Here is a 24,812-nt window from a genome sequence, read left to right as displayed (position 1 = left end):
CTGCAGAGCTGAACTCTAAATAAAAAAGACAACTCTAACTTTTGACTAGAAAGAAAATCTTCAGTAGATATTCAGCGAGGCATAAAGACTTATAAATCTGATTCAATCTGAAGCATCTCATTTAGTACCATCATCATCTCTACTAATGTCTGAGAATTTCTCTCTCTCACATACAGAGACCCCATTAACATATAGAAACCTACAGTAGCATAATGACATGCAATTTATTACATTCTTCAACAAGTCGATTCCTGGTTGTACACGATCCAATGATTCACAAATAAAGTGGCAGCATACTGGAGTAATCATGTAATCAACAGAAAGAGCAGCCTGACTGGAACATTTCACTTCAGAGAAGGCCGAAAAACATCATCATTCAAGAAAGGAAAGTGTTACCTTGGCTCTGTGTGTATGAATGATTTTCTAGTGAATTTCCTTTTGGTGGTGAATGACGCAGAAGCCGTCATGAGTCACTCACAGAAGATACAGTTCTGTGCATGAGCTGATGAGCTGAGCAGATCTCCGAGTGCTCACAATGTGTGGAAACGATGCTGTTAAACCGACAGGAGTGCTTGTAATGTTTTTGTTGGAGCAGGGCTTTCCAGGCATGTCTCCTGCCACAGCTGTAGTGGCCTTTCTGTCTTATTAAACTGTGCTGCGGTGTGATTGTGGGCTGAGATGAAGTACTGTAAGGCTCATACCAACACTGTAGCAGTGAAATCATGAAACGATTATAAAATTGCAATGAAATGCTAGCCTATGGCTAGTAAAAAAAGAAAACTAAAAATAAAAGAAAAATCTAGTTTTTTTAAAGAAGTCTCTTATGCTCATCAAGGTCGCATTTATTTGATCAAAATACAGTGAAAACAGCAATATTGTGAAATATTAAATTATTATTTAATTGAAATTAATTAAAAAAAAATGTATGTGATGTCAAAGCTGGATTTTCAGCAGTCATTACTCCAGCAGTCTTCAGTGTCACATAATTCTTCAGAAAAAATTCTAATATGCTAAAAAAAACTGTCTGTATAGAATTGTTTTTAATCAATTTAAAACATGCTTGCTTAATAAAAGGATATATGTAAAATATTAAATTGCAATGAATAACAGTTTAAGACTATATATATATATACCTGTATGTGTGTGTGTATGTGTGTCTTGAACCATTGTTTTCCACTGTAATTAACCTTTTTTTTTCTTTTAGCATGAAAGCCTGCAACCTGTATTGATTTTATTTTTCTGTTGTAGAAATTGGGATATTGTGCAAGGCTGTTTTGGGACCATGAAAACATTACTGAAAGAATCTAATCCAAATCTCCTGCAGCAACTGTTGTAAAATACATCTACGATGCTGCCATATACACCCATTTCTAATGGATGAAGCCCTGGCCAGGGAGAGAGGTCATCAGGGGGTTCCCAACCTTCACTGGGTGTTTCGACCCTTAACCACAACACCCTCCAGCCAGATTCTGCCTGGCTTGGCTGTGGATGACAGGTCTTTGGCCCTCTTTTACAAAGGGGATGCTTCTCAACAGTGGTCTTGCTTTGGCTAGCTGTTTCTTCCTTCTTTCTTGCTCCAGGATGTCTGCAAGCACTGCCGACACCTTGTCGTGGCGCCACCTATATCTCCCCTGTATCAATGCGGTCGTACAACCTGACAGAATGTGGGCCATTGTTTTTTTTCCACCACACAACCGGCACAGTGAGTCCTCTCTCATCCCCCAGCTTAACTGGGGTTGGAAAGGTGTTGTACACTGCTTGGAGTAAAAAGGATATACGGAAGGGCTCCAGCTGCCACAGTTCACTCCATGTGATTGCTCTCTTAGGGAGGTTCCACCTCGTCCAGGCCCCTTGGGTTGCGAGTTTGATGGATTTTGCTCTTCTCGCATCTTCCTCAAGGTTTCGGACTTCATCCTGGATCCACTGAATAACCACTGAAACACAGATCTGAACCAATTATTCCAGCTTGTCCACATTTCACAGCCATCAGTTAATTCAACAGAGCAACACGAATCAGAATGTGCAAACACAAAAGGGAATATATATATATATATATATATATATATATATATATATATATATATATATATATATATATATATATATATATATAGAGAGAGAGAGAGAGAGAGAGAGAGAGAGAGAGAGAGAGAGAGAGAGAGCCATTTGTTCATCAGAAAATTGAAGTTTAAGTCAAAATTAGCCATGATGAGTGTTCATACTATGGATTGAGTGAGAAAGGGACTTGTATAACAAGAAAGACAGATTTCCCGTAACAAGCAGAGGCCCAGTGCCAGGAAGCTACAGAGGAAAAACAAATGAGGTTATTGATGGTCAGTGGAGATGGAACGGAGATTTAACAAGAAGATTAAAAGTTTCCAAAACCACCTCTACACCCTCACAGTGGTGCCCCCAGAAAATGTTAATAGGGGTGGGCAGATGAGGCCACAGTAAATATTGGGGTGGCACATAAAAATAAAGAAAAAAAGTAAGGGTTTGCAATACTGAAGAAAATTATATCTCTGTGATTTCTGGGATTTTATCGATAACAATATTTAGCTGAGTGTGTTATTATGCTCATATCTTATTTCTGATTGTGCTTGGTGCTGTATTCATTAAAAAATAGCCTAATAATAGCCAAATAGCCAAATTCCGTAATGTTGTCCAGTTCCATTTTAGACTGGATTTCTTGATTCTATCCGTGTCATTTTGCAAACACAGACGAGGTGAATTTATGAATGAAAGTGTAAAAGTTCTGACACAAAACTAAGTTGTTACATATACGGGTATACGGAAATCCTTGGTCTTTTCTAGTGGTATCACGTAGACTACACCTCTTAGCAGACACGTTTTCATGCGAGTTTGGGTTCGACACTAAGCTATAGTCTAGGCACTAGGCATAGTTTTGTTTCAGGTAGAATAATAAGGCTAATTATATATGCATGACACTTTCTGAAACAACCTTACACAGTATGATAGCGTTATTAATGAACACACTGTTAACGTAGCCTACTGTAATTATATGCCGCCTGCACACATACACATGCTAAGTCGTGGGATTTCCACAACTTCCCTTGATCATCCTCACAACTTATTGCTTGTTGCCATTTTGTCATCCTTTCCGGTTTTTAGGAAGGATGTAGAACTTCAATTCATAATTTGTTAGTTTATTGGAGGTACAGAAAACTACACAACAACTCTTCGGCATGATTTTCCCGTGTATTTCAATTGGCGCCAAGGCAATGTTTTCCCCCACGGGCTAAATTCACATCACGTGACGGGGCTTTCTTGAGGGCGCCCCTGGGGTGCTCTGCATGAACTTGCACAGGCCTGCATGAGTCTGACACTCATGTTCACGCAGAGCATATTACTTTGACAAGTCTTGTGTTAAACTTGCACACACTTTCTTGTTCTGCTGGCTAAAATGTGAGCATGTGAGAAGCTCTGCAGGTCAATTTGACCGGTCGGAAATCCAGAATGAGAAATTAGGATTAAGTTTTCATTTATGAACTAAATGAGGGCAAAAAATGTGTAAAACGCTGCTACTACTACAATTAATAAACCTCTGTACTTTTCTCTAAAACTGTTCATGCTGATAGCTGATTAGGGTGTAATGACAAGGCTCTTGGCCTTTATAAAGATGCAATGCTGCATAAAAGCATATTTATACTTTCAGACTTTTTAATACCACACCAAAGTATATTACTAAAAAATAAACTGAGCTCGCATACAGTCCAACAGTCTGAGACCACATTATTACGTCTAGATATTAGGGGTTATCTTCATAACATCAGCAGGCGGCGCTGTTGATCAGGTTTAAATCGTTTTTTCGTTTTTGTTTTTTAGGTATAAATAGTTAACAGAGACTTTCGTAGTATATTTACGTCATTTAAGTGTATGCGTTGTTAAAAGACCTGCCTATGAAATATGTTGATCTTTTTAAAATATGTTCATGTGACAAAATGTTCAATTACTGCCTTAGTTTTACTAGAAAAATAATAAATAGTTTGACCACTAACTGTTGACAACATGCATCCTAAACTAATAATTCCACAACTTTCCACATAAACTCAACTCAAATAATTTGTGTAGAAGACACATAAGTCAGTAAAAAAAAACTATCAAATTAGATGTAAAAGTAACTTTTTTTCTTTTTTAGTTATTGTACTGCTGCACTTTGCTGTAGGCCTATTCTTATTATTTTGTGTTTATTTATAATCTATGCCTCGTAAATGTAGGCATATTTTTAGTTAAACTATTAAAAATGTAAGAACTAGGGCTATTTTTTTTTACTTCAGTAAAGCTATTTCCCATAGGTCCCCAATCCCCCGTTCCAGTATAATTTTTTGTGTACATCCTATAATTCTCATGAAACTGAACAAAATGTTGTTATGCAACTATTGGAGCTATTGTAGTGATAGTGATCATTCACACAACCACTATTCCTTCCAGAAATAACTTTATTTGTAACTACTACTAATCACAGCAATAATATAAAAGAAAAATCAAATCAAATGTCAAACAGTAAAGACATTCTGAGCCAGACTCCAGCAGCATGCACCGAAACCATAAATGACAGAGCAAATCAACACACCTCAAACACATTCATTCACTTCACATTAACTGTATACAAACAATCTTATTCGGTCTATGTTCATCAGTTTTTCTTTTTGAAGGAATAAAATAAAAAACAACATTCATTCAAATATATACACCTTAACTAAATCAAATCTCCAAAAGTAAAGAAATCTGCAAATGGCTATATTATTTCATTATGTCGACTGGCTAACAAAGCAGCTAAAATGTAGAACAATGTGATGCAGTAAATGGAGTTCAAATCTGTAAGATGACTCTTATTCTTCTTTAGAAAATGAGCATACTACTTGCAGGGAAATAAACTGAAAAACTGTGCGAGAGAAGAAAAGACACTCCAGCATTGTGTCCTCACACTCTTGGTTGTTCACTTCTCTTCTGAGAGCGAGTACTCAGACAGCGAGCATTCCCTTCTCTCACGAGAGGTCACATAGTTCAGCAGGTCAGTGGCTGTCACCACCCCAAACACCATCTGCCTCATCTTGGGGATTCCTTCGCTCATGTCTGTAAGACAGGAACTGCAATTCAGACATATTTAAAAAATACGTAAACATCAGCCAATGGTCTCAAAAAAAAGAAAAAAAAAAGAAGAAGCATTTAAAAAACGGCTTCATTCAAACAGAAATGTTATTTTCATATCGCATTGATAGATTTTTTTTTACTATTTTAATCAACCTCACTTAGTTTTGTTCAGTTTCAAGACTTAATTTCTTCATGTTGCATATCAAGTAAATTTATCTTGATTTAAGGATGTTTAAATAATTCTACTGGAAATCAAAATCACTGGAAGATATTAACTTGCAGTGCATGCAACATCTAATGCCACAAATGTGAATTTAAAACTTTCTATGATTTTAGAACTTTTTAATGACCTTTTGAAGAGCTGCAGAACTGTGTTAAAATCTCTTTTAACTGTTAATAAAAATGAGAAAAATGCACAACAAAAAACGATGCTACAATAACACTGTTGGGGCCTAAATAATTGGCTTTACAGATGTGCCAAAAAGTGCAAATTTATTTTATGCAAGTAGCCCTGTATTCTAATGTAATGCTTGTGTGACAGCAAACTTCTGGTCGCTGTAGCCGTTCCATTCGCAGCTTTTGCTTAAAATCCCTAATAATAAAGGTTACACCTCGAAGCGCGGCAAATTCAGAACAGAAAAATAAGAAGAAGAAGGGGAAGATGAAGAAAGAAGAGACATGGCGAATAAAAAGAAAAAAATATGCCTGAAAATTATGCCTATGGACTGGGTTGGGTTGGGTTGGATGTGCATAAATGGGGTTGGGTTGTTGTTATTGTAGGCTACATAATATGTATGTATAAACCATGTACAGATAAATGAATTATATTCTTCTTTACGTTTGTTTGTGTGTGTGATTGTTTATGACACAACCCACCCCCCCCGAATATCTCCCGAATTCCGAGGTCTCAAGGTTGGCAAGTATTCTTGGTAGTAATATCAAATGATAGCCTATAGCGATGTCATCAGGATACACATACACCGGTAGGCAGTGGCCCAGCTTACCGTGACCACGATGTGGTCACCCAGAACTTATAGTTTACCCAGCTCTTTTTTTACCACTACACCTCTGCTTGTTCCTGAATATTGCTGCGTTTTCTTTGGAAAGACATTTGTACATTTTGTACAATACCTGTTAATTGAGTCAGGAGAAGTAGATGCTTATGTGAGAATGCGTTATATTCCTTACACCAACAGTTTTGGATCCACCTTTTGAATTGGAACGTCAAGTGTCGACCCAATGTATTACTAAAATTGTAACATTACTTAATTAGGCATCTGTCTAATTTGAAAGCTTTTACCAAGTGAATATAAAGTTCAAAAGAACAGCATTTATTTAAAAAGGGACATCCTTTGTGACATCTAACAGTTTTCACTAGATCAATTTGAAGCATACATGCTAAATGAAAGTATCGATGTAAATAAATAAAATGCAATTTCTTACTAACTTTGGAATCATAGTGGATATGATTAAAATTATGAAAATGAAGAATAGCAGATTGTATAGTGAAATGTTATAACAGAGAGTCAAATGACTTACACTGAATCTGTTCATGCACAACAAGGGCAAAGTGGTCCGTCTCAAGGATACGTGAGAGTTTGCCCAGGTTATCAGTGAGGCACACCTGCAAGCATAGAAACAAGATGACCATTGAGCGATCACATTACCTCATTTACTCATATTTTCCCTGACATGTACACTTAATATGTTATTATTCAGCTATTATTTGCAAAACAGCAGAAGTCTTTGCAAAGATACTGCTATAGACCTCAGCAACAGGCACTTGTAAGGATTATTTGAACATGTTGTGTGAATACTACTCTGTGCTTCTGTTGCACCTACACTTTGATAGAAACGGATTTGTGTCTCTGTTTGTAAGCCCACCTGTTTAAACTGTTTGTAGAGAACTTGGTTTATGGGATCGGATGGTCTGACTCTCCCAGCCAGAATGGACGAGAGCATGTTCCCCAACGTCACCATGCCCAGAATCTGCCTGCATGGAGAAACCAGACAACAGACTGAGCCACACTTTACTCCACTTACCATCGCATTTAGGGATTTTTAGGTTAATGACATAACAGTGTTTTTTTTAAAGATCTTTTAGGTCTCAATCTCTGTCCCGCAAGATCCCAGCACTGTACATTATATGGACATCTCTCTTATCAGACTGTCTTGAAACCTCTACTAATGAGCTGGTGATAAAAATCAGGGAGATGTGAAGTGTTGGGTGCTCCAATGATGAGGATTGAGAGCCAGTGTAATTATTTAAAATAACTAATAAAATAAATAAAAAACAACATACAAATATATATAGATATTGACACTGACCTAAATGATGAAATTTTTTTAAATATCTGAATTATAATTACTAAAAATATTAATAATAAAAATTAGATGGGGCAAAAAAATTCTATGAAAATTTCAATGAAAAGTTTAAAAGAATAATTAAAAACCAAGAAGTTCAAGACAGGATACAGGATACAGTTCCGCAGCGCGCTCCTACTTTTTCAGGGGTTCATATGACCATAGTCAGAGACACAGTCCAGGCACAAATTTTGGCCAAAGAGATCACAGTCTTACTTCAAAAAAAGTGATTGTTCAGATAAACACCAGCAAACAGCTCACTGGGTTCTATTCAAGGTACTTCCGGGTACCAAAGAAAGATGGGGGACTTCGACCCATTCTAGACTTACGAAAGCTGAATGAATTCATAAAGGTATTGCCTTTCACAATGCTGACTACAGCACAAATTCTGGAATCCATAGAATTGGGAGAATGGTTCACTTCAATAGACTTGAAGTATGCCTATTTCCACATACCAATCTGTCAGGATCACTGCCCGTTTCTTCACTTTGCCTTTCAAGATTGGGTTTATCAGTTCAGGGTCCTTCCATCTGGCCTGTCTCTGTCTCCAAGGGTCTCCACCAGGGTAGTTTCAGCAGCCCTTCGTCCTCTGCAGTGTGCAGGTTTGAAAATTCTGTCATACCTGGACAACTGGCTAATTTGTGCTCCTTCTCACAGTCAGGTCATGAAGGACACAGAAATGGTGCTCCAACATGTCCAGTCTCTCAGGGTTCAAAGTGAACTGGGAAAATAGCAATCTAAGTCCCAGACAACAGACCGTGTTTGTGGGAATTTTGCTAGATTCCCAACTGATGACTGGAACTTTCTCACCCCAGAGAGTGGTACAGTTGGTCAGTCTAACTCAATCATTTCATCTGAACAAGAGAGTGAAGTTAATTCAGTTTCAGCGATTGTTGGGCATGATTACAGCAGCAGCAGCTGTGGTCCCACTCTGCCTTTTCAAAGCCCGTCCACTACAATGTTGGTTGAACAACTTTCACTTGCATCCCAAATTACACAGACATGTAAGGATAAAGGTTACTCGAAGGTGTGTCCAAATGTTACACCCTTGGACGTTTTTACCATCACAAGGGGTTCCTCTAGGCAACACGCCAGCGAGACGGTCTGTGATAACAACAGATGCCTCTCTAACAGGGTGGGGAGCAATTTGGAAAGGCAGGTCCATCAGGGGACACTGGAAATTCCCCTGGACCACAGAGCACATCAACGTGCTGGAACTCAGGGCAGTCCATCTCTCCCTGAGGGTTTTTCTCCCATTGTTGCAGAACAAACATGTTTTGGTGAGAGCAGACAACATGTCTGCAGTGTACCACATCAATCACCAATGCGGCACCAGATCAGCGCGGTGTCTCCAAGTGACAAAGGAACCACTTTCTTGGTCATTTCCAAAGCTCTCATCACTCTGAGCAGTATACATACTGGGAGTAGGAAACAGAGCAGCAGACCTGCTGTTCCGAACTGGACCTCTCCCAGGAGAGTGGCGTCTCCATCCCGAAGAGATTAATATGGAGGCATTTTGGTATGGCATAGGTCGATTTGTTTGCGACCACAGAGACAACTCATTGCGATCTGTGGTATTCCCTGAACAGCCAGGGAGGCCCTTTGGGGATCTCAAGAATGGCTGGAAGAATTGTTGTACGCTTTTCCTCCACTACCCTTGATCCACCTTGTGCTCAAAAGGGTAGCTTTGGGCCATCACAAGGTTTTACTTGTGGGCCCAAGTTGGCCAAAAAGACATTGGTTTCTGACCCTTGTACGTTTGGTCCATGTTTACCCTTGTCAGTTACCAAGGAGAGCAGATCTCCTCTCTCAAGCGGAGGGCCAAATCTGGCACTCAAGTCCAGAGACACTTCAACTATGGGTATGGCCCTTGCTCAGTCCCTCTTTGAAGACTTAGATGAAGCTGTATTAAGGACAATAAATAGATCTAAGGCACCGTCTACGTGGAGTAACTATTTTAGCAAGTGGTGAATATTCTCAACATGGTGTCAAGACCAACAACTAGATCTGGCCAAGTGTGACACCAGTTTGGGTCTTTGTTTACTTCAAACATTGATTGATTCTGGGAAATCAGTCAATACCATAAAAGTCTACATTGAAGCCATCAGTGTCAGTGGATGGTGCAAATATTGGCAAAACACCCTTTGGTGTCTCAATTTCTCAAGGGTGAAAAACGCTTGTGACCCGGGAGAATTATGAGATCACCTGCTTGGGACTTTCATATTGTCTTACACTCACTGGCCAAAACACCTTTTGAACCTTTGGAGCAAGCATATCTCAAGTTCTTGACATGGAAAACAGTGCTCCTACTGGCGATATGTTCAGCCAGGAGAGTTGGTGAATTGCATGCTTTATCAGTCAGGGAAGACTGCTTGAGATGGAAGGCAGAAAAAACTGGTTTTTTTTTCTCAGGCCAAACCCATCATTCCTACCCAAGGCCTAGCACAATAAATTAGGTAATTGAGCTTGATGCTTTCCGTCCAGATCCCCTTTGTTCATGTGAAGAGCTGGATCATTGTTCTCTATGTCCTGTTAGAGCATTGCACACATATATTGAGCAAACTCATCAATTACGACAGTCACACACACAACTATTTGTATGTTTTTATAAGAAGTGTGCAGGTAAACCTGTGTCTAAGCAATGGTTATCTCATTGGATAGTGGATACCATTTCACAAGCTTATGTCAACCAAAGTCTTCCTATCCCTGGTGATCTGGTTGCTAACTCTACCAGGAGCATGGCCACTTCCCTTCCTGGGCGGCACTGAAGAGGGTAGCACTCTCAGACATCTGTGACGCAGCCTCTTGGAGCAGCTCATGCGTGTTTACGAGATTTTATAGGATTAATGTGGCAAATCCAAATCCTTTTGGGTCTGCTGTTTTATCTGCCACTAAATAAACAGGGGAGGGAAAATACACTTGTCCCTCGTGACCCTGGTGGTATAAGTCATCCAAGGCAAGACCGTGGTGACGGTCTGAGTGAGATCGAAATAGATTGTAAGTTATGACTATAACTATGGATCTATGAGACCAAACGATGACCATCACCATCCCTTGTCACTAGGGACGAACTGGGGCGTTTCAGGCAAGAGGAAGTGGTTAGTTCACTTGGATGTTATATAGCCAACCCTTAAGGTCAGTCACCTGACATTGTTGATATTAGGTCTCGAGGATAGGCGGAGGAATGGCATCATTCAAGCTAAGACCGTGGTGACGTCATCATTCGGTCTCATAGATCCATAGTTATTGTCATAACTTACGATCTAGAGTTTGTTCTTGTATGTGCTTACTGGAGATCCGCTGTTCACTTTACATAATAAATTAATGTTTTTTTTTTTTTTAAACAAATATACTGTAATGTTACTGGCTAGCGTCTTTACACCTTAACAAATCAACAGTAACTCAACAAATACGATTTTAACACATGGGAACCGTGTTTTGTTTTATAATATTCACCTTTATAAGGACCCTCCTCACTGCTCTTCCTCACATTCGATGATGACGTATCCCTTTTGCGTGGCATCCTGGGATTGAAAAGTATCCATCGATGAACCCTTCAGAATCTTGGCTGAAGCAGTAGCACATGCGGGGATTTCTCAGTCACCTACTGTTTTATGAATACTGAGGTTTCGAACATATTTCTTTCTTCACATACTCTTTTTCCCTACTATATAGTAGGGGAGTATGCATATTAGAAGTCAAATATAGTATACGTACAATTTAATCTCACGAACATTATTGCAATTCTCGTCTACTCTTTTATGAATGTAAAAGATTCAAACATACTAATTTATAGCATACTGCTTTTTCCATACTACATAGTAGGGAAGTATGCGATTTCGGATGCAGCTGATGTCATTCTTGTCCACATGGGGGAGCGTGTTTTGAGACCGAATGCCAGAAAAGTGTACTTTATCCATTACAGAGGACCACTTATCTAGGTGTAGTGTGGGATTTGACCATGATGCAAGCATGTCTGTCTCCTGCTCATATCGAGTCGATCCTCATGTCAGTCAAGAGAGTCAGAGAAGGCCAGTCACTCACTGTCAAACAATTTCAGAGACTGCTGGGGCTGATGGCAGCTGCGTCCAACATAATACCTTTGGCATGCTGTACATGAGACCCCTACAGTGGTGGCTCAAGACCAAGGGATTTTCCCAGAGGGGGAACCGACTTCGGAATATCAAGGTTGCGAGGCAACGTGCCTTAGACACATGGAAGTTTGGTGCTGGGAGCTCCTTGTTGCCATGTAATGCTTGTGACAGACGCGTCCCTCACCGGCTGGGGTGCGGTCATGAGTGGCCACTCTGCCTGTGGTCTGTGGAGTGGTCACCATCTGACATGGCATACAGTTGTCTAGAGATGCTAGCTGTGCACTGAGCATTAAAACTTTTACTCCCAGACCTGAGGTCACCATGGGTTGGTGTGCACCGACAACACATTGGTGGTCTCTTATATCAACCACCAGGGAGATCTGTGTTCATGCCCCTTGTACAAGCTGGCACGCCAGATCCTTCCGTGGTCCCTGGGCAAACTCCTCTCACTCAGAGCAGTGTATATTCCTGGGAGATTGAATGTGGGAGGAGACATACTGTCGAGACAGGGGCCGAGGCCCGGGGAATAGAGGCTTCACCCCGAGTTGGTGAAGCAGATATGGAGAGGTTTTGGACCTCTTTGGTACTCTAGAGACATTGTAATGTCCCCTCTGGTTCTCTCTAGTTCATCCAGTTCCTCTTGGTTTGGACGCTATGGTAAAGACTTGGCCGAGGCTTCGTCTGTAAGTTTTTCCCCAATTGCTCTGCTCCCGGGAGTTCTGGCAAGAGTATGCCGGGATGGGGTCCATCTTCTATTAGTAGCCTCGTTCTGGCTGGGCCGAGTATGGCTCTCAGATTTAATCTCCTTGATGGCTCTCCATGGGAGATTCTGATCAGGACAGTCTACTCTCTCAGGCACAGGGCACAATAGTTCACCCTCAGCCAGAGCCATGGAAACTATGGGTGTGGCCCCTGAGGAGTCACAGATCAGAGCATTTGGTCTCTCGACCGAGGTAATTGAAACCATCCCTTAACGAGGAAACTGTGCGCCCTGAGGTGGAAACTCTTCACCTCATGGTGCAGAGAGAGCCAGCATGACCCAACTAACTGCCCAGTCGGAACAGTTCGGGAGTTTATACAAGCCAGGTTTTCTGCAGGGTTGACCCACTCCACCTTAAAGGTTTACGTGGTTACCATTTTCCTCTCTGTGGATAATCAGTAGGAAGACACCCCTATTGACACGTTTCCTCCACGGTGCGTGGAGGCTGAGGCCTCCAGTAAGGTCCTGTGTCCCCCCCGGGACTTGTTTGTGAAAGACTGCCTTCCTGTTGGCTATTACCTCTCTGAGAAGAGTTGGATATCTTCAGGTCCTCTCAGTGGCCCCTACTCATTTCACTTTGCTCCCGGCATTGCCAAAGCAATTCTATACCCTTGAGCGGAATCCAACCAGAAGAAGCTAATTGTACGTATCCAGCTTGAGCGCTGGACACATACGTCCACAGATCTGCCCTGTGGAGAAAGACGGACCAACTGCTAGTGTGCTATGGTTCCCCAAAGTGGGATTTTTCCTGTAACAAAGCCTTAGTCGTTGGATAGTTGAGGCTATCAACATTACCTATGAGTCCTCTGGTCTCCCTTCGCTGATGGGAGTCAAGGCTCACTCCACACGGGGTATGGTAGCCTCCAAGACCTTCTTAGCAGGTACATCCATACTGGAAATCTGCAATGCTGTGGGGTGGTCCACGCCCTCCACATTTTCAAGGTTTTATGGCCTAGACATGCCAGTTACTCCAAGCGCTTCTGTTCTCTCATCCTAAGCTGTGCTCTTCGCATACAAACTAGGCAGGCATTTGGTAGCCTGGCAGCGTGGGCACCTGGTTCCCCATAGTGTTTCAATGCAGCTCAAGTTTCTGAAGTTGAACATCTCAAGGTTACGCATGTAACCATGGTTCCTCGAGGGAATGAGATGCTGCGTCTCGATGCCATACTCCCGGCACCCCTGTTGGTACTTGCTGGTACTAGAAGCTGATGCCAGCTGCGTAGCACATGCTTTTATAGCTTTCTGGTCGCTTACGTCACCTTGCTCGTGATGTCATGCTCTTCCAATGGACAGATTACACACTATATTCGTCGCTCATGCTAAACGCGTTACCCCTAAGCATTTTGATGCAATGTATCATTTCCTTGAGGAACCATGGAACCATGGTTACATGCGTAACCTTGAGACGATTTTGGATTTCTCCTCCTTGATGTCTGACATCCTTATTTGCATATCCTAATGTAATGTACGCCATAATGTTTCAACTGAACCTATTCTTATATAACACTAAATATGCAGTAATTGTGACACTGCCTTGATTTAAGTGATTAGCACTGATAAAAGCTCTGCATTTCAGCCCTGTGACATGACAGTCTCACACACGCGCGCACACACACGCGCACACACGCTTTTCCGCCAGCGCGACCCACGATTATACTTCACTTATATCCACTTATTGTAGCAGTAGCTATTATAGGCCTCTAAAGCAATGTAAATGTAAACAGCACGAGACCCTGCTACCACAACTGTCAAGACTGGCTCCCTCTGTGTTTAGTGTCCCGTTAGCAACAGAAGCGAGTGTGTCTTCAGCGCAGTGGGAAGAGTGATAGAAGAGACTAGGACTGGGTTAAAACCTTCCACTCTGGAGGCTATTATTTTTCTCCACGATGCTCTGTAAGAGACTGTTCTAACTTTTCATTTGACTGGACTTTATTTTCGTTTAACTGTTGGAAACTAATGGAAAAAAGAATGGACATGTTCTGTGGTGCATTTTGTTTTTAATCAATTGAATTTGTTTAGATTGTAGGCTATTTCTCATTTCGTTTGCGAGCGCTGTTGCGAGCCTGCCTCAGTATTTACATTTTTTTTTTTTTTACTCACTGTGGTTTAATAAATAAACATTTATTAAACTAACTGTCTGTGTTGAAGTGTTTTATATATAGATTTTATTGTAGCCAAGTAAAGTATGAGCATTAATTTGAGAGGCTTAATTGATTAAATATGTTTTAGGCTACTGAGCGTCTTGGGCCAGGGCCGGGCTCGGGCCTAGATTTGAGGCCCGTGCAGGGGTCTAGCACTGATACATGATCTTCTTGAGGTCATGAGACTAAAATGTTAACCCTCTCAAGGCAGGCGTTGCAGATTTGCAACAGTAAAGTAACTAAAAACCTTATTACTCCAGATACATATTTTATGTATCTGGAGTACTAAAAACTTTACTAAAGGTTACTAAAGTTACTAAATTACTAAAACTTAATTTGAGCCTGAGAGGGTTAAAAGGCTTGACAAAATGGTCAAGTTCTAAATAAACCGGTTTCTGGATGAATGACCTACCCGGCCTCGTCCACCACAGGGGCTTGGTCAAAAGCCTTCTCTTTCAGGATCTGAATAGTCTTCTTGATGGACACTAAAGGCAGCACAGTCAGTGGGGCAGAGAGCCGGAGCTCCTGTAGAGTCAGATTCCACCACCTACAGAGACAAGAGCACAGAGAGACGGGACAGGTGGAGGGGGAGGGAAATAAAAACTCACGTAAGAAGACACACGGACAGACTCATTCAAGAGACTGAACATGTCTCCACATTTAAAAGCTAAACTGTAGCTGTAAAGCAGACTAGTGTAGCAACAAAATCAGAGTGTGTCTACATTTGCACAGGATATCAGTGCGTAAATATAAGTGTTTAAATAACAAGGGTGCTTTCAAAGAAAACATGCTTATGAGGGTACGTATTATCACTCACCATGGCTTGCTGACAACAAGATCCTCCTCACTCAGGAAGCCCTTTTCACACATCCACTTGTCGCTAAGAAATTTAGACCTGAGGATGAGGAGAACAAATAATTTGTTTTAAGGGTACATCATTATAAAGCTTAATCAGAGGTGGGAAGTCAAGGGGCCAAAGAGTAAAAGTCCTTCCATATTTTTATTCCACTCATGAACTTAGCAGCTGATTTCACCAGAGGAGGAACCAAGTCATTCCTTCCAAGTCACAAACAAGTCTCAAATTAAATCCCAATTCCTCAAAGAGTTAAAGTTAATGAGACAATTAAGTGACTACTTAAATGATTGTGCATTAGGGATGTACACCTGCTGTTATTGAGAATTACAGAGGATCAGATGTTTATATTTTATTGGTTAAAATGGTTAAAAAAATTTTTTCACATGCTTAGATTTTGAATAGTCATACCACATATAGAAATGTGAACCAGTGACTTTTAGCAAACACAGTATCAAGAACCAGCACATAAATCTATACAATGGTGACAATCAACAAAATGCTGCAATACATGAAAATCTCCCATAATGCACTGCAGTATGAATAATTATTTTACCACTGTTGAGGATCATATGATAAATGTCCATGCCTAAATGCCTAATCCTAAACTGTGTGTTTTTTTTCTTCTTCTTAATACTGATGCATTATGGTGGCATTTGTGTAATGAGATTTCTCTGTGTTTTTTTGTTTGTTTTTTTAATCAAGAAATTTATATCAATATCATCAGGGTGCGATATATGAAAAAAAGGGGGGGGGGATTTGAAACATTTTAATTCATAAAAATAAATATTGAGAACATGAACTAGATGACGTCATGCACTAATTAGCATATTTATGAGATAAGTGCATTGTATTGTATTGCCTCCCTATGCTGACATACTGCAATTTAATTTAGCCATTTAATTTAATTCTCAATCAAACTATATTTTAATGTTTCTGTTGTCAGACAAGATATGAATGATATAATAAAAGAAACGCGGTCCATTAAGACTACATAACCAGCTCTCAAACATAAATCTGCACTAATGAAATCAAATACACATACGATAAAGTCAGTGGTTGTGTTGTGACTGATGTCGGCTATACTTGCTTGTAAAATAGAGTAAGAAGCAACAGAATATCTTTTTTTTTTACAGAAAGTGCTGCTCCTCTCGCTGAACACAGCAGATACAGAGAGAGAGGCTTGCGCTGGGAAAGACCTTGTGCTCGTGCGGCAGCACCATAGACAGTAAAAGAAATGGACACAGCGACCCCATTGGATTCAACAGAGAAAAATAAAGTCAATTAGAAGCACTTACTTCCTGGGGGTCGAGCGTACTGAGCAGACTCAAACTGAGCTTGATGACGTAGATGTCACGTGAGCAACCTGTAAGTCTTCTTAGCGCTGTGCCAAGAGAAATCTGAATCACCCACCGCATCTTGCAGAGAAGGCGAGCGTGAACAGGAGCAAATTTTGGTAAGTGTTCTGATTAATTATCTCCCTTGACTTTATGCCTACACATTCCCCCGATTGCCTCATAGACAGTAAAAGATTGCCTGCGAGCTTCTCCTCCTGTCCATATGGTAATTTCTCTACTGTGCGAAAGAGAGTCACTGGTTATGACGCAATCATTAGCTTATTTTTTACAGAAACTGCTTCTATGGAACCATAACGTAAGATACAAGGTAATGGAGCCTTTTATACATTTTCGTGTTTCTTTAGAAAATAACTAATGGACAAATGGAGTCTTTATGCCTCAGATGTAAAGTTATTGACTGTCAAAGTAATGCCAAAATGAATGGGAGTCAATGGAATGCTAACAGCAGATGGGGGTCTGCTAGCCAATGGCGGCGCACAGGGGTGCTTCAAAAAAATATGAAACCCTGCACCCCTGGGCAGCACCAGAGAGTCTCAGAGACTAAAAAATGATTGTCCAAAACCAAAAAGTTGCTAGATTTGGAAAAAAGTCGCTAAATCTAGCGACAAAGTGGCCAAGTTGGCAACTCCACTGCCCAGCGGACCGGCTTCAACCGTCTCGCAAGTGTTGATAGGCTATTACTTGTGAGGTGTAACCAATCAGAAAGTGCTGTGGGTGGGACGTTGAGCAAATCTGCAGAGTGGTGAATACAGAGAGGATGACCCAGCCAAAGTAGTGCTTTTTTAAATAAAATTGACTTTAATCAAACCACGGATCCGTGATAAGTTTTGTGATCCGTCTTGCCACTATTGCAAGTAGCAGTGATCACTCTGAGGGGCGGATAAAAATAATTAAGCAGAGTCAGGGATACATTTACCAGAAAGGGGGAAATCCAACGCAATCTCACCAGCAATCCTGAAAACTTTCTATTTAGGGGGCATATAAAGTCTTTTGACTCAGTGTATCTCAGTGTGATATGGGAACGGCTCCGGTCAAGACAGTAAAGCCCTGCAAAGAGTTGTGCGCTTAGCTGAGCGTATCTCCGGGTCTGCTCTCCCCTCTCTAACATTAACACTGATTAATAAATGTATTGTTCCATGTTCGTTTGTGTAACACGCGCAAGGTTTATGTGCATAGTCCAAGTCTTCTTCTCTGTTTTTAGTGTATCTCTGTGGCAGAATTACAGCACCACATACTGGTCTGGCATGTATACTACATCATTTTGCGGTTTCGTGTGGACGCGGATATTTCTTGAGACGAGGAAAATTGGGGTAAGCTCCGTCTCCGTGTGGACGAGGCCTTACTGTAATGAGTCATTTCTTATGACTTCCTATGATAAGCAAGCATACTAAATCACATAATATTTAAGTTCTCATTCTGTTTTATTCCAGACCTTAATTAACACATGGCTCAAACTTACAAAACATTGAGTCAAACAAGTTCTCTAGCTTTACAAAAGGAATATTCAACAACTTCTGTAAAAATGAATACAAATAAAATATACACACAAATATACAAATGCTGTTTTACAGGAATTGCAAAGTGTAATATCTTACTGCAACGTAAATTATCTTACATATTACTAATATACTTACAACTGTAAGGTTTTGATACTGTTCTGTAACAAAAAAGTACAATCTTACAACTGTAGAGGTGCATCAACTTCTGAATGAAACTACAACAGTCCACTGTGAAAATGAAAACTAACTTGGTAGCCTCTAACACTGGCCTATCATTCGCCATCCTCATCCTCATCCCTCTCTCAAAATAATTTGCCCCCACTGTCATGTAACACACCGGGTAACTGCTTCGCGCGGTCTTTGGCGCTTATTTTTGTTGGCAGATGAGAATGATTTGCGTCCTTCACCCTGGGGCATGTTCAAGTTCAAAACAGTGCACAACGTTTTGCTACGGTTTCCGGGTTGAACGTCACGTTTCCTGGAAACGGCGTGCACCGGTGTGCAACGGGGTTTGAGATGCGTTTTCTCTTGTTTGGTAGGTGTGTCAGAACTGCAGTCCAATCAGCAGCAACATGTATATAAAGCACGCGGTATTAAAGTGAACTCGCACAATGGCTTCAAGGAAAATAATGTACAAATGTGTTCGTTGTGGCTCGGTATACGCAACAACTGAGGATATTAGAAGACATGTTTGAAGTTTTATTTAAAAAATATAGGATATCAACATAATGATGCAGTTGTTTATATTTTTAGCTTCATTGCAAGTGTATGACATTTGGTATAGAAATAAACAATGGAAATTAAGTGCTTTTCCTAAAAATGAGAAAGAAAATACAGGGTATTAAAACCATATGAACTACAAATAAAGTCAGTATGTGAGGCTAAATAGATGGCTCCGAAAATTCTTCACAAAGAATGGCCTTCTCAGCTGCCATAGTTGAAACTCTTGCGTCATCAGAACAGTTTGTTCAACGCATCACAGTTTCTGTTTAAAAAACATTTTGCAACGTTTTGTCAGGGCTGAACGCAGCCCTGGTTTCACCTTGGGGTTCGCAGATGATGTTCACGTCGCGCAATTACGTCACTTCATAAGGTTCCCATTGGGAAATAAAGGCGATTTACTTGTGTGAAGTAAACGCAAAATTTTTCAACTTTCTGCTAAGATATATGTGACTTTTTTGCAAAGAAAATTATTATTATTATGAAATCATGCCACCTCCGCATATTTTGCTTCCTGCAATTTATGCGGTGATAGTGCAGAGTATTTGAAAAAATGCATTAATCACTGGAAGGACTGTTCTCTACATAATCTTGATTCATGTATGTGATGGATAAATATCTTGAATCTTGAATCCATACCACAGCTAAGCACACTAAAAAGCTGGGAACACAGAAACCTACATGTAGTTGCGGACGGAGTCGGGGAGAATCACCACACAGCGCTGGCCTTCCTTCAGCTCTTTGGCTACATGCACTGCTGCAGCCATGGCTGTGCCTGAACTACCACCTACAAAAAATGACACACAACTGGGTTTAGATACACACATGATTTCGCACATATGAAATGTGAGAAATGTACTACAGTTCACATACCGCACAGAAGACCCTCCTCTCTGATGAGCATACGAGACATGGAAAAAGACTCTTTATCACCGGACTTGAACCAACTATCCACCACCTGAGACACAGTAAATGTGCTAAAAACTTTAAAGCATATTGCATTGCATTTGTTAAAATGAAGTGTGACATCTTAAGCTATCTATTATTGCCCATGTTCCTTAAGATAAATTGGTTACTCAGTATTATGATTAAATATGGTGCAGGCAGCAAATGAAAACCAGCAAACACTCATTAAAGTCAGTTTAGCAATTACAAATGATAACACAATGACACGAATAAACAGAAAACAAAAGAAATATTCACAACTAATCCCCCAACAAAAGCTCAAACAATCTGTATTAGGTTTAAATACTAAATTAACCATGAAACTAATAAAATAAAAATATTTAGAACTAAAATCTATTTCAAAATATTAATGGTACACAAATATCACTGTTCTTACCATATAAAACTATGCTTTAAAACTATGCATATTGGCCTGTTTTAAACGTGATAATAGACCAGATGGCAACCATTGCAAAGACATCAATTTCAGGGTATAAAATTTAAGATGGATTTTGGTGAAAGGTCAACTGTCATTAGTAAACATCAAATGGTAATTTCAGTTGCATCAAAGACTTCTGTGCAAATACACACTTACAGATCTGTCCATAACAGTAGGGATGAAGTCATATCCGATGCCCTCAACCTCATATTGAGTCTTATCAGCCTGATTCAGGTCCTTTGGCTCAGCAAGGACAGAGCCCTCAGGATCCACTCCAACTATCTGATGAACAATGACATAAACACTTGACACAAGCTGTGCAAAAATTAGTTTGTAAATAACTTTAAATCACTTACAAAGATAGAATACTTTTAAGACTGAATAATACTGTCTGACTATGGAATACGGATCAGAAGTTTCTAGGTTCAACTCCTGGCTGGCTCACTCTGTGTGGGTCAGTCGAGGCCTAATGGTGAGAGAGTCTGACTTGTAACCTGAAAGTTGTGGGTTCGAGTCTCAGGTATGGCAGGGATTGCCGGTGGAGGAAGTGAATAACCAGCACTCTCTTCCACCCTCAATACCATGACTGAGGTGAGACCCTTGAGCAAGGCACCAAACCCCTGGTGAGCGTGATTTCACTAAGTACAACATGTTCCTAGATCAAGAACCTTGTTGATCCTGGAACAACATTCCAATCAGAATTCAGATATAACTTTTGAGGAAATATCTTTTTTAGGCTTAAAATCAGGGTTAGGTGCTTCTACACTCTTGTTATTCAGCTATAATTTCCCACTGACTTTAGGAACAAATTATGGGTAGGGTTAGGTTGTGTGTGTGTGTGCACTTGGATGCATTGAACGCAGGGCACAAATTCGCCACATCACTTCACTTATTTTCAGTTACTCACTTAACAAACAAACAAATAAATGAAAAGGAATAAAATAAGATAATTAATTGACTGCTATTATCAGAATTCATGAACTGATCTAAATGTCACCTTGATATTAGGGCATTTCTCCTTCAGCTTACGAGCGACGCCAGTGATGGTGCCACCAGTGCCAGCTCCTGCCACCAGCATGTCTATTTTACCTACAGAGGGCAAGCACAAAAACACAGCATCAATATTAATCACATGCAGTGATTCTTAACCTTTTTTGTCAATATTTAAAATGCCCGTTCAACCGGTCTGCCTTAAAAGAAAACCTCAAAAATATGATATCAGTTTTATGTTGGACATTATGTTTTTTTTTTTTTTTTTTTTTTTGTTTTTTTTAGCATTGCAATCATATTATTATGATTATTATGCAAAAGCGAATGATGAGCTTGGATCTAAGTAACTGACAAAAGGGTTTCTTTTCAATGTTTATTTTGACAAAGTCACGATAGCCACTTTTCCACTGCCGTCGTGCAACCCCATAACTCCACCAACAAAGAGAAGTTATCAGAAAACCAATAAGAAATAAGTCACTGGAACTGGTGTAACCCGGTTGAAATATGCTCTTTAGTATAAGATGTACCTGTTTGAATAAATAATTTCATAGTTTAATAAATAGAGTTTAAGGTAAAAAAAAAAAAAAAAGTTACAGTTCATTGACCAGCAAAGAAATTTTGATTTTGCTCAATGAGAAAAATGGCTATGGTGTAATGTATTAATTTACGTTATACAGCATTTAAAATGGTAAATACTTGTTGTGTAATAATATATGTGAAAATGTTTAAAAGATGCCTGTGAAAATAGTAAGAAAGAGTTACACAAATGTTTTGTGAATTTATTTTATTACTGAAAGATTTGTGTATGAGCCAATGACAGGAGAGGTCAAGGGTAAGAAGAAAGTGAGAGATATATGAGTGAGACTAATGCGAGTGAGTTTAACTCGTATAACTCCATATACAAGCCAGAAACTAAGCTTTTTTTTTGCAAAGGTCTATCTAAAGGGTTAATGGTCCCACCTAGTGATCAACTAAAAAAAAAATTACAAATTTCACCTCTTCCCAAAAGGGAAAACCACAAACAATCAAGAATGCATGATTATATAGTGTCATGGCTTTGCAATAAAAAGAATGTCATTATAATTGAAGTCAATGGGGCAAAAACAGCCACGAACAGTAAATGAGGGAGAAAAAAATTAAAATCTTAATGCTGCACAAAAACTAAAAATGCATCAAAGCCAATGTTGCTACTAATCTTTGACATGCCCAAGACTGTTATAAAAAGTAAAAATCCAGCCACAATTAATTTTATATTGAAAATAAGTCATTTTTTGTGTCCCCCCCCCCAAATCAGTGACATCATTTATGAACTTGGCAATTAAAGAGTAAAAAAACATTTGGTAGTTTTGATCAGGACTGAAGTTGATTAACAAATTTATGCAAAAAAAAAATAAATAAATAAATAATATATATATATATATATATATATATATATATATGAATCTGATACATTTTTACAGCAGTTTAATTGAGTGGATGTTTTCATCCCGAACATAACGAAAGGGTAGTGAATTTGAACAATGCACAAGGGTTAAGCTGTTAAGTTTTTTAATGTGGCTGACACTCCATTTTGAGTTCAAACAAACCAATATCCCGGAGTAATTCATTTATTCAAACAGTACACTGACTGAACTGCTGTGAAGAGAGAACTGAAGATGAACACCGAGCCGAGCCAAATAATGAACAAAAGACTGACTCGTTCTCGGGTGTTTGTGAGTCAGAGCCCGGCGCTTGACATAGTAAAAGTAGCACGAGCTAGTGATCCTGATGTGGGCCCTGAAGACTGCTTATTTGCACATTTTTTGGTACAGCAGAGTCAGGAGAAGAGTTGTATTTTGCAATTTGTTTACTGCAACAACAACCAGGAGAGAAGCTGTCTGACGTCCTCAGACGTCTAGAACAGTCGTTGAATAGGGTGGTGCAGAGAGATGGACTTCCTCTTGGATGTGCAGATAGAGCAAAACTCGACCAAGCAGTAAGAAAATTCCTCTAAATGTAGTGGGCAATGACTGAGGTTCTGACGGTGAGGTGGTAGCTTTGAAAAAAAAACAAATGAAGCGCTTGCAACAGAAAGTAACAAATAAAGTAACTGAACCTCAAGCAGCCATTTCAGCTGTGAATACCTCAAAACCAGTAGCCAGTTCCCCACAACAATCATTCAAAGTATCAGAGGAACACTTCTGTTATCGATGAGGTGAGAATGGGCATTTTGCAAGGAAGTGCCAAAGCCCAGAAAACCAGGCTTAAGTTATCAAGAGACTTATTCAAGCTCTGAAGCTATCCAAGAACAACCAGCCGTCAAGTGATGCCACCACTTATGCAGTTAACTGTTCTGTTGACAAAGTACAGCTGACATGCCTGAGGGTGTGGCTATTCCTGATAGGTTAGTTGGGCCAGCTATCCTGGTGCCGCTGAAGGTTAATGGACAACATTGCACTGGTTTGTTCGATAGTGGCTCTCAGGAGGAGATCATTTTTGAACACTGGTATCTGAAGCACTTGTCTGATATCCACATTCAGCCAAGAAACCAAGAAACTTCCATACCAGAGAGAATTTGTCTCTCTGATTCCTGGCTTTTCCGTCAACGATCACGCCGGCTAGCACCTGCAGATATCGAAGATGTGAGAAAGCATTTACAAGAACTGCTGTAGGCAGGGATCATAACATAGTCGCGAAGCCCCTATGCATTCCCTATAGTTGTAGTCAGAAAGAAGACTGGGGCTATTAGGATGTGCATGGATTACCGACTGTTGAATAGACGCACCATACCTGACCAGTACACAACACCATGCATTGAAGATGAGCTGAATGCATTAACAAGGAGTCAGTGGTTCTTTGTACTGGATTTGCGCTCCAGGTACTACCAGATAGCTATATCCAAAGAGGACAAAGAGAAGACAGCATTAATTTGCCCACTAGGGTTTTTCAAAATTTGAATGAATGCCTCAAGGCATTACTGGGGCACTAGCAATCTTTCAAAGGTTAATGGAAAAGGCTGTCGGAGACATGAACCTCTTACAAGTGCTGGTGTACCTGTACGATGTGATAGTGTTTTGAAAAACTTTCAAGGAACATGAAGAGAGACTGCTCAAGGTCCTAGATCATCTCGATGAAGTTGGGCTGAAACTCTCAGTAGTCAAGTGCCAGATCTGTCTGCCAAGGGTCAAGTATCTGGGCCAAATCGTGTCTGCAGATGGAGTTGCCCCAGATGCAAACAAGATTGAGGCCGTCGCTGCATGGTCCATGCCAACAAACCTGAAGACGTTACAATCATTCCTAGGGTTTTGTGCTTATTATAGCAGATTCATTCAGAAATATTGTGAAATTGTTAGACCATTGACTGAACTCACAAAGAGATATGCTCCAACTCAGAAGAGAAAGAAGTATGCCCAAGATGTGAACAAAGTTTACTTGAATGAATCGGAGCCATTCGGGAAAAAATGGGACCAATCTTGCACAGATGCATTTCATCACATAATGTTTGATGTGCAGTATGGCCCAGGACACCAAAACATTGATGCTGACCTGTTGTTA

The 24,812-nt window shown here is 40.1% G+C and overlaps 1 protein-coding gene across 1 annotated transcript in view; it reads right to left on the bottom strand.

The window, feature by feature from the left end:
- Positions 1-4,451: 4,451 nt before the first annotated feature.
- The window catches only part of LOC113053629 (cystathionine beta-synthase-like), a 44,388-nt gene continuing 24,027 nt past the window's right edge, over positions 4,452-24,812 (bottom strand). Inside the window, exons 7-15 of the mRNA XM_026218795.1 lie at positions 21,286-21,377; positions 20,445-20,570; positions 19,778-19,862; positions 19,586-19,691; positions 15,292-15,369; positions 14,887-15,021; positions 7,000-7,108; positions 6,655-6,739; positions 4,452-5,097 (exon numbers count right to left, since the gene is read on the bottom strand). Coding sequence (XP_026074580.1) covers positions 4,961-5,097; positions 6,655-6,739; positions 7,000-7,108; positions 14,887-15,021; positions 15,292-15,369; positions 19,586-19,691; positions 19,778-19,862; positions 20,445-20,570; positions 21,286-21,377 — 953 coding nt within the window. The 3' untranslated portion in view covers positions 4,452-4,960. The remainder of the gene's footprint in view (positions 5,098-6,654; positions 6,740-6,999; positions 7,109-14,886; positions 15,022-15,291; positions 15,370-19,585; positions 19,692-19,777; positions 19,863-20,444; positions 20,571-21,285; positions 21,378-24,812) is intronic.

This window comes from Carassius auratus, chromosome 34, assembly GCF_003368295.1.
Source record: "Carassius auratus strain Wakin chromosome 34, ASM336829v1, whole genome shotgun sequence".
Taxonomy (NCBI): Eukaryota; Metazoa; Chordata; class Actinopteri; order Cypriniformes; family Cyprinidae; genus Carassius; species Carassius auratus.
The sequence above is the reverse complement of the archived record's forward strand: the minus strand, read 5'-3'. Positions and strand labels throughout refer to the sequence as shown.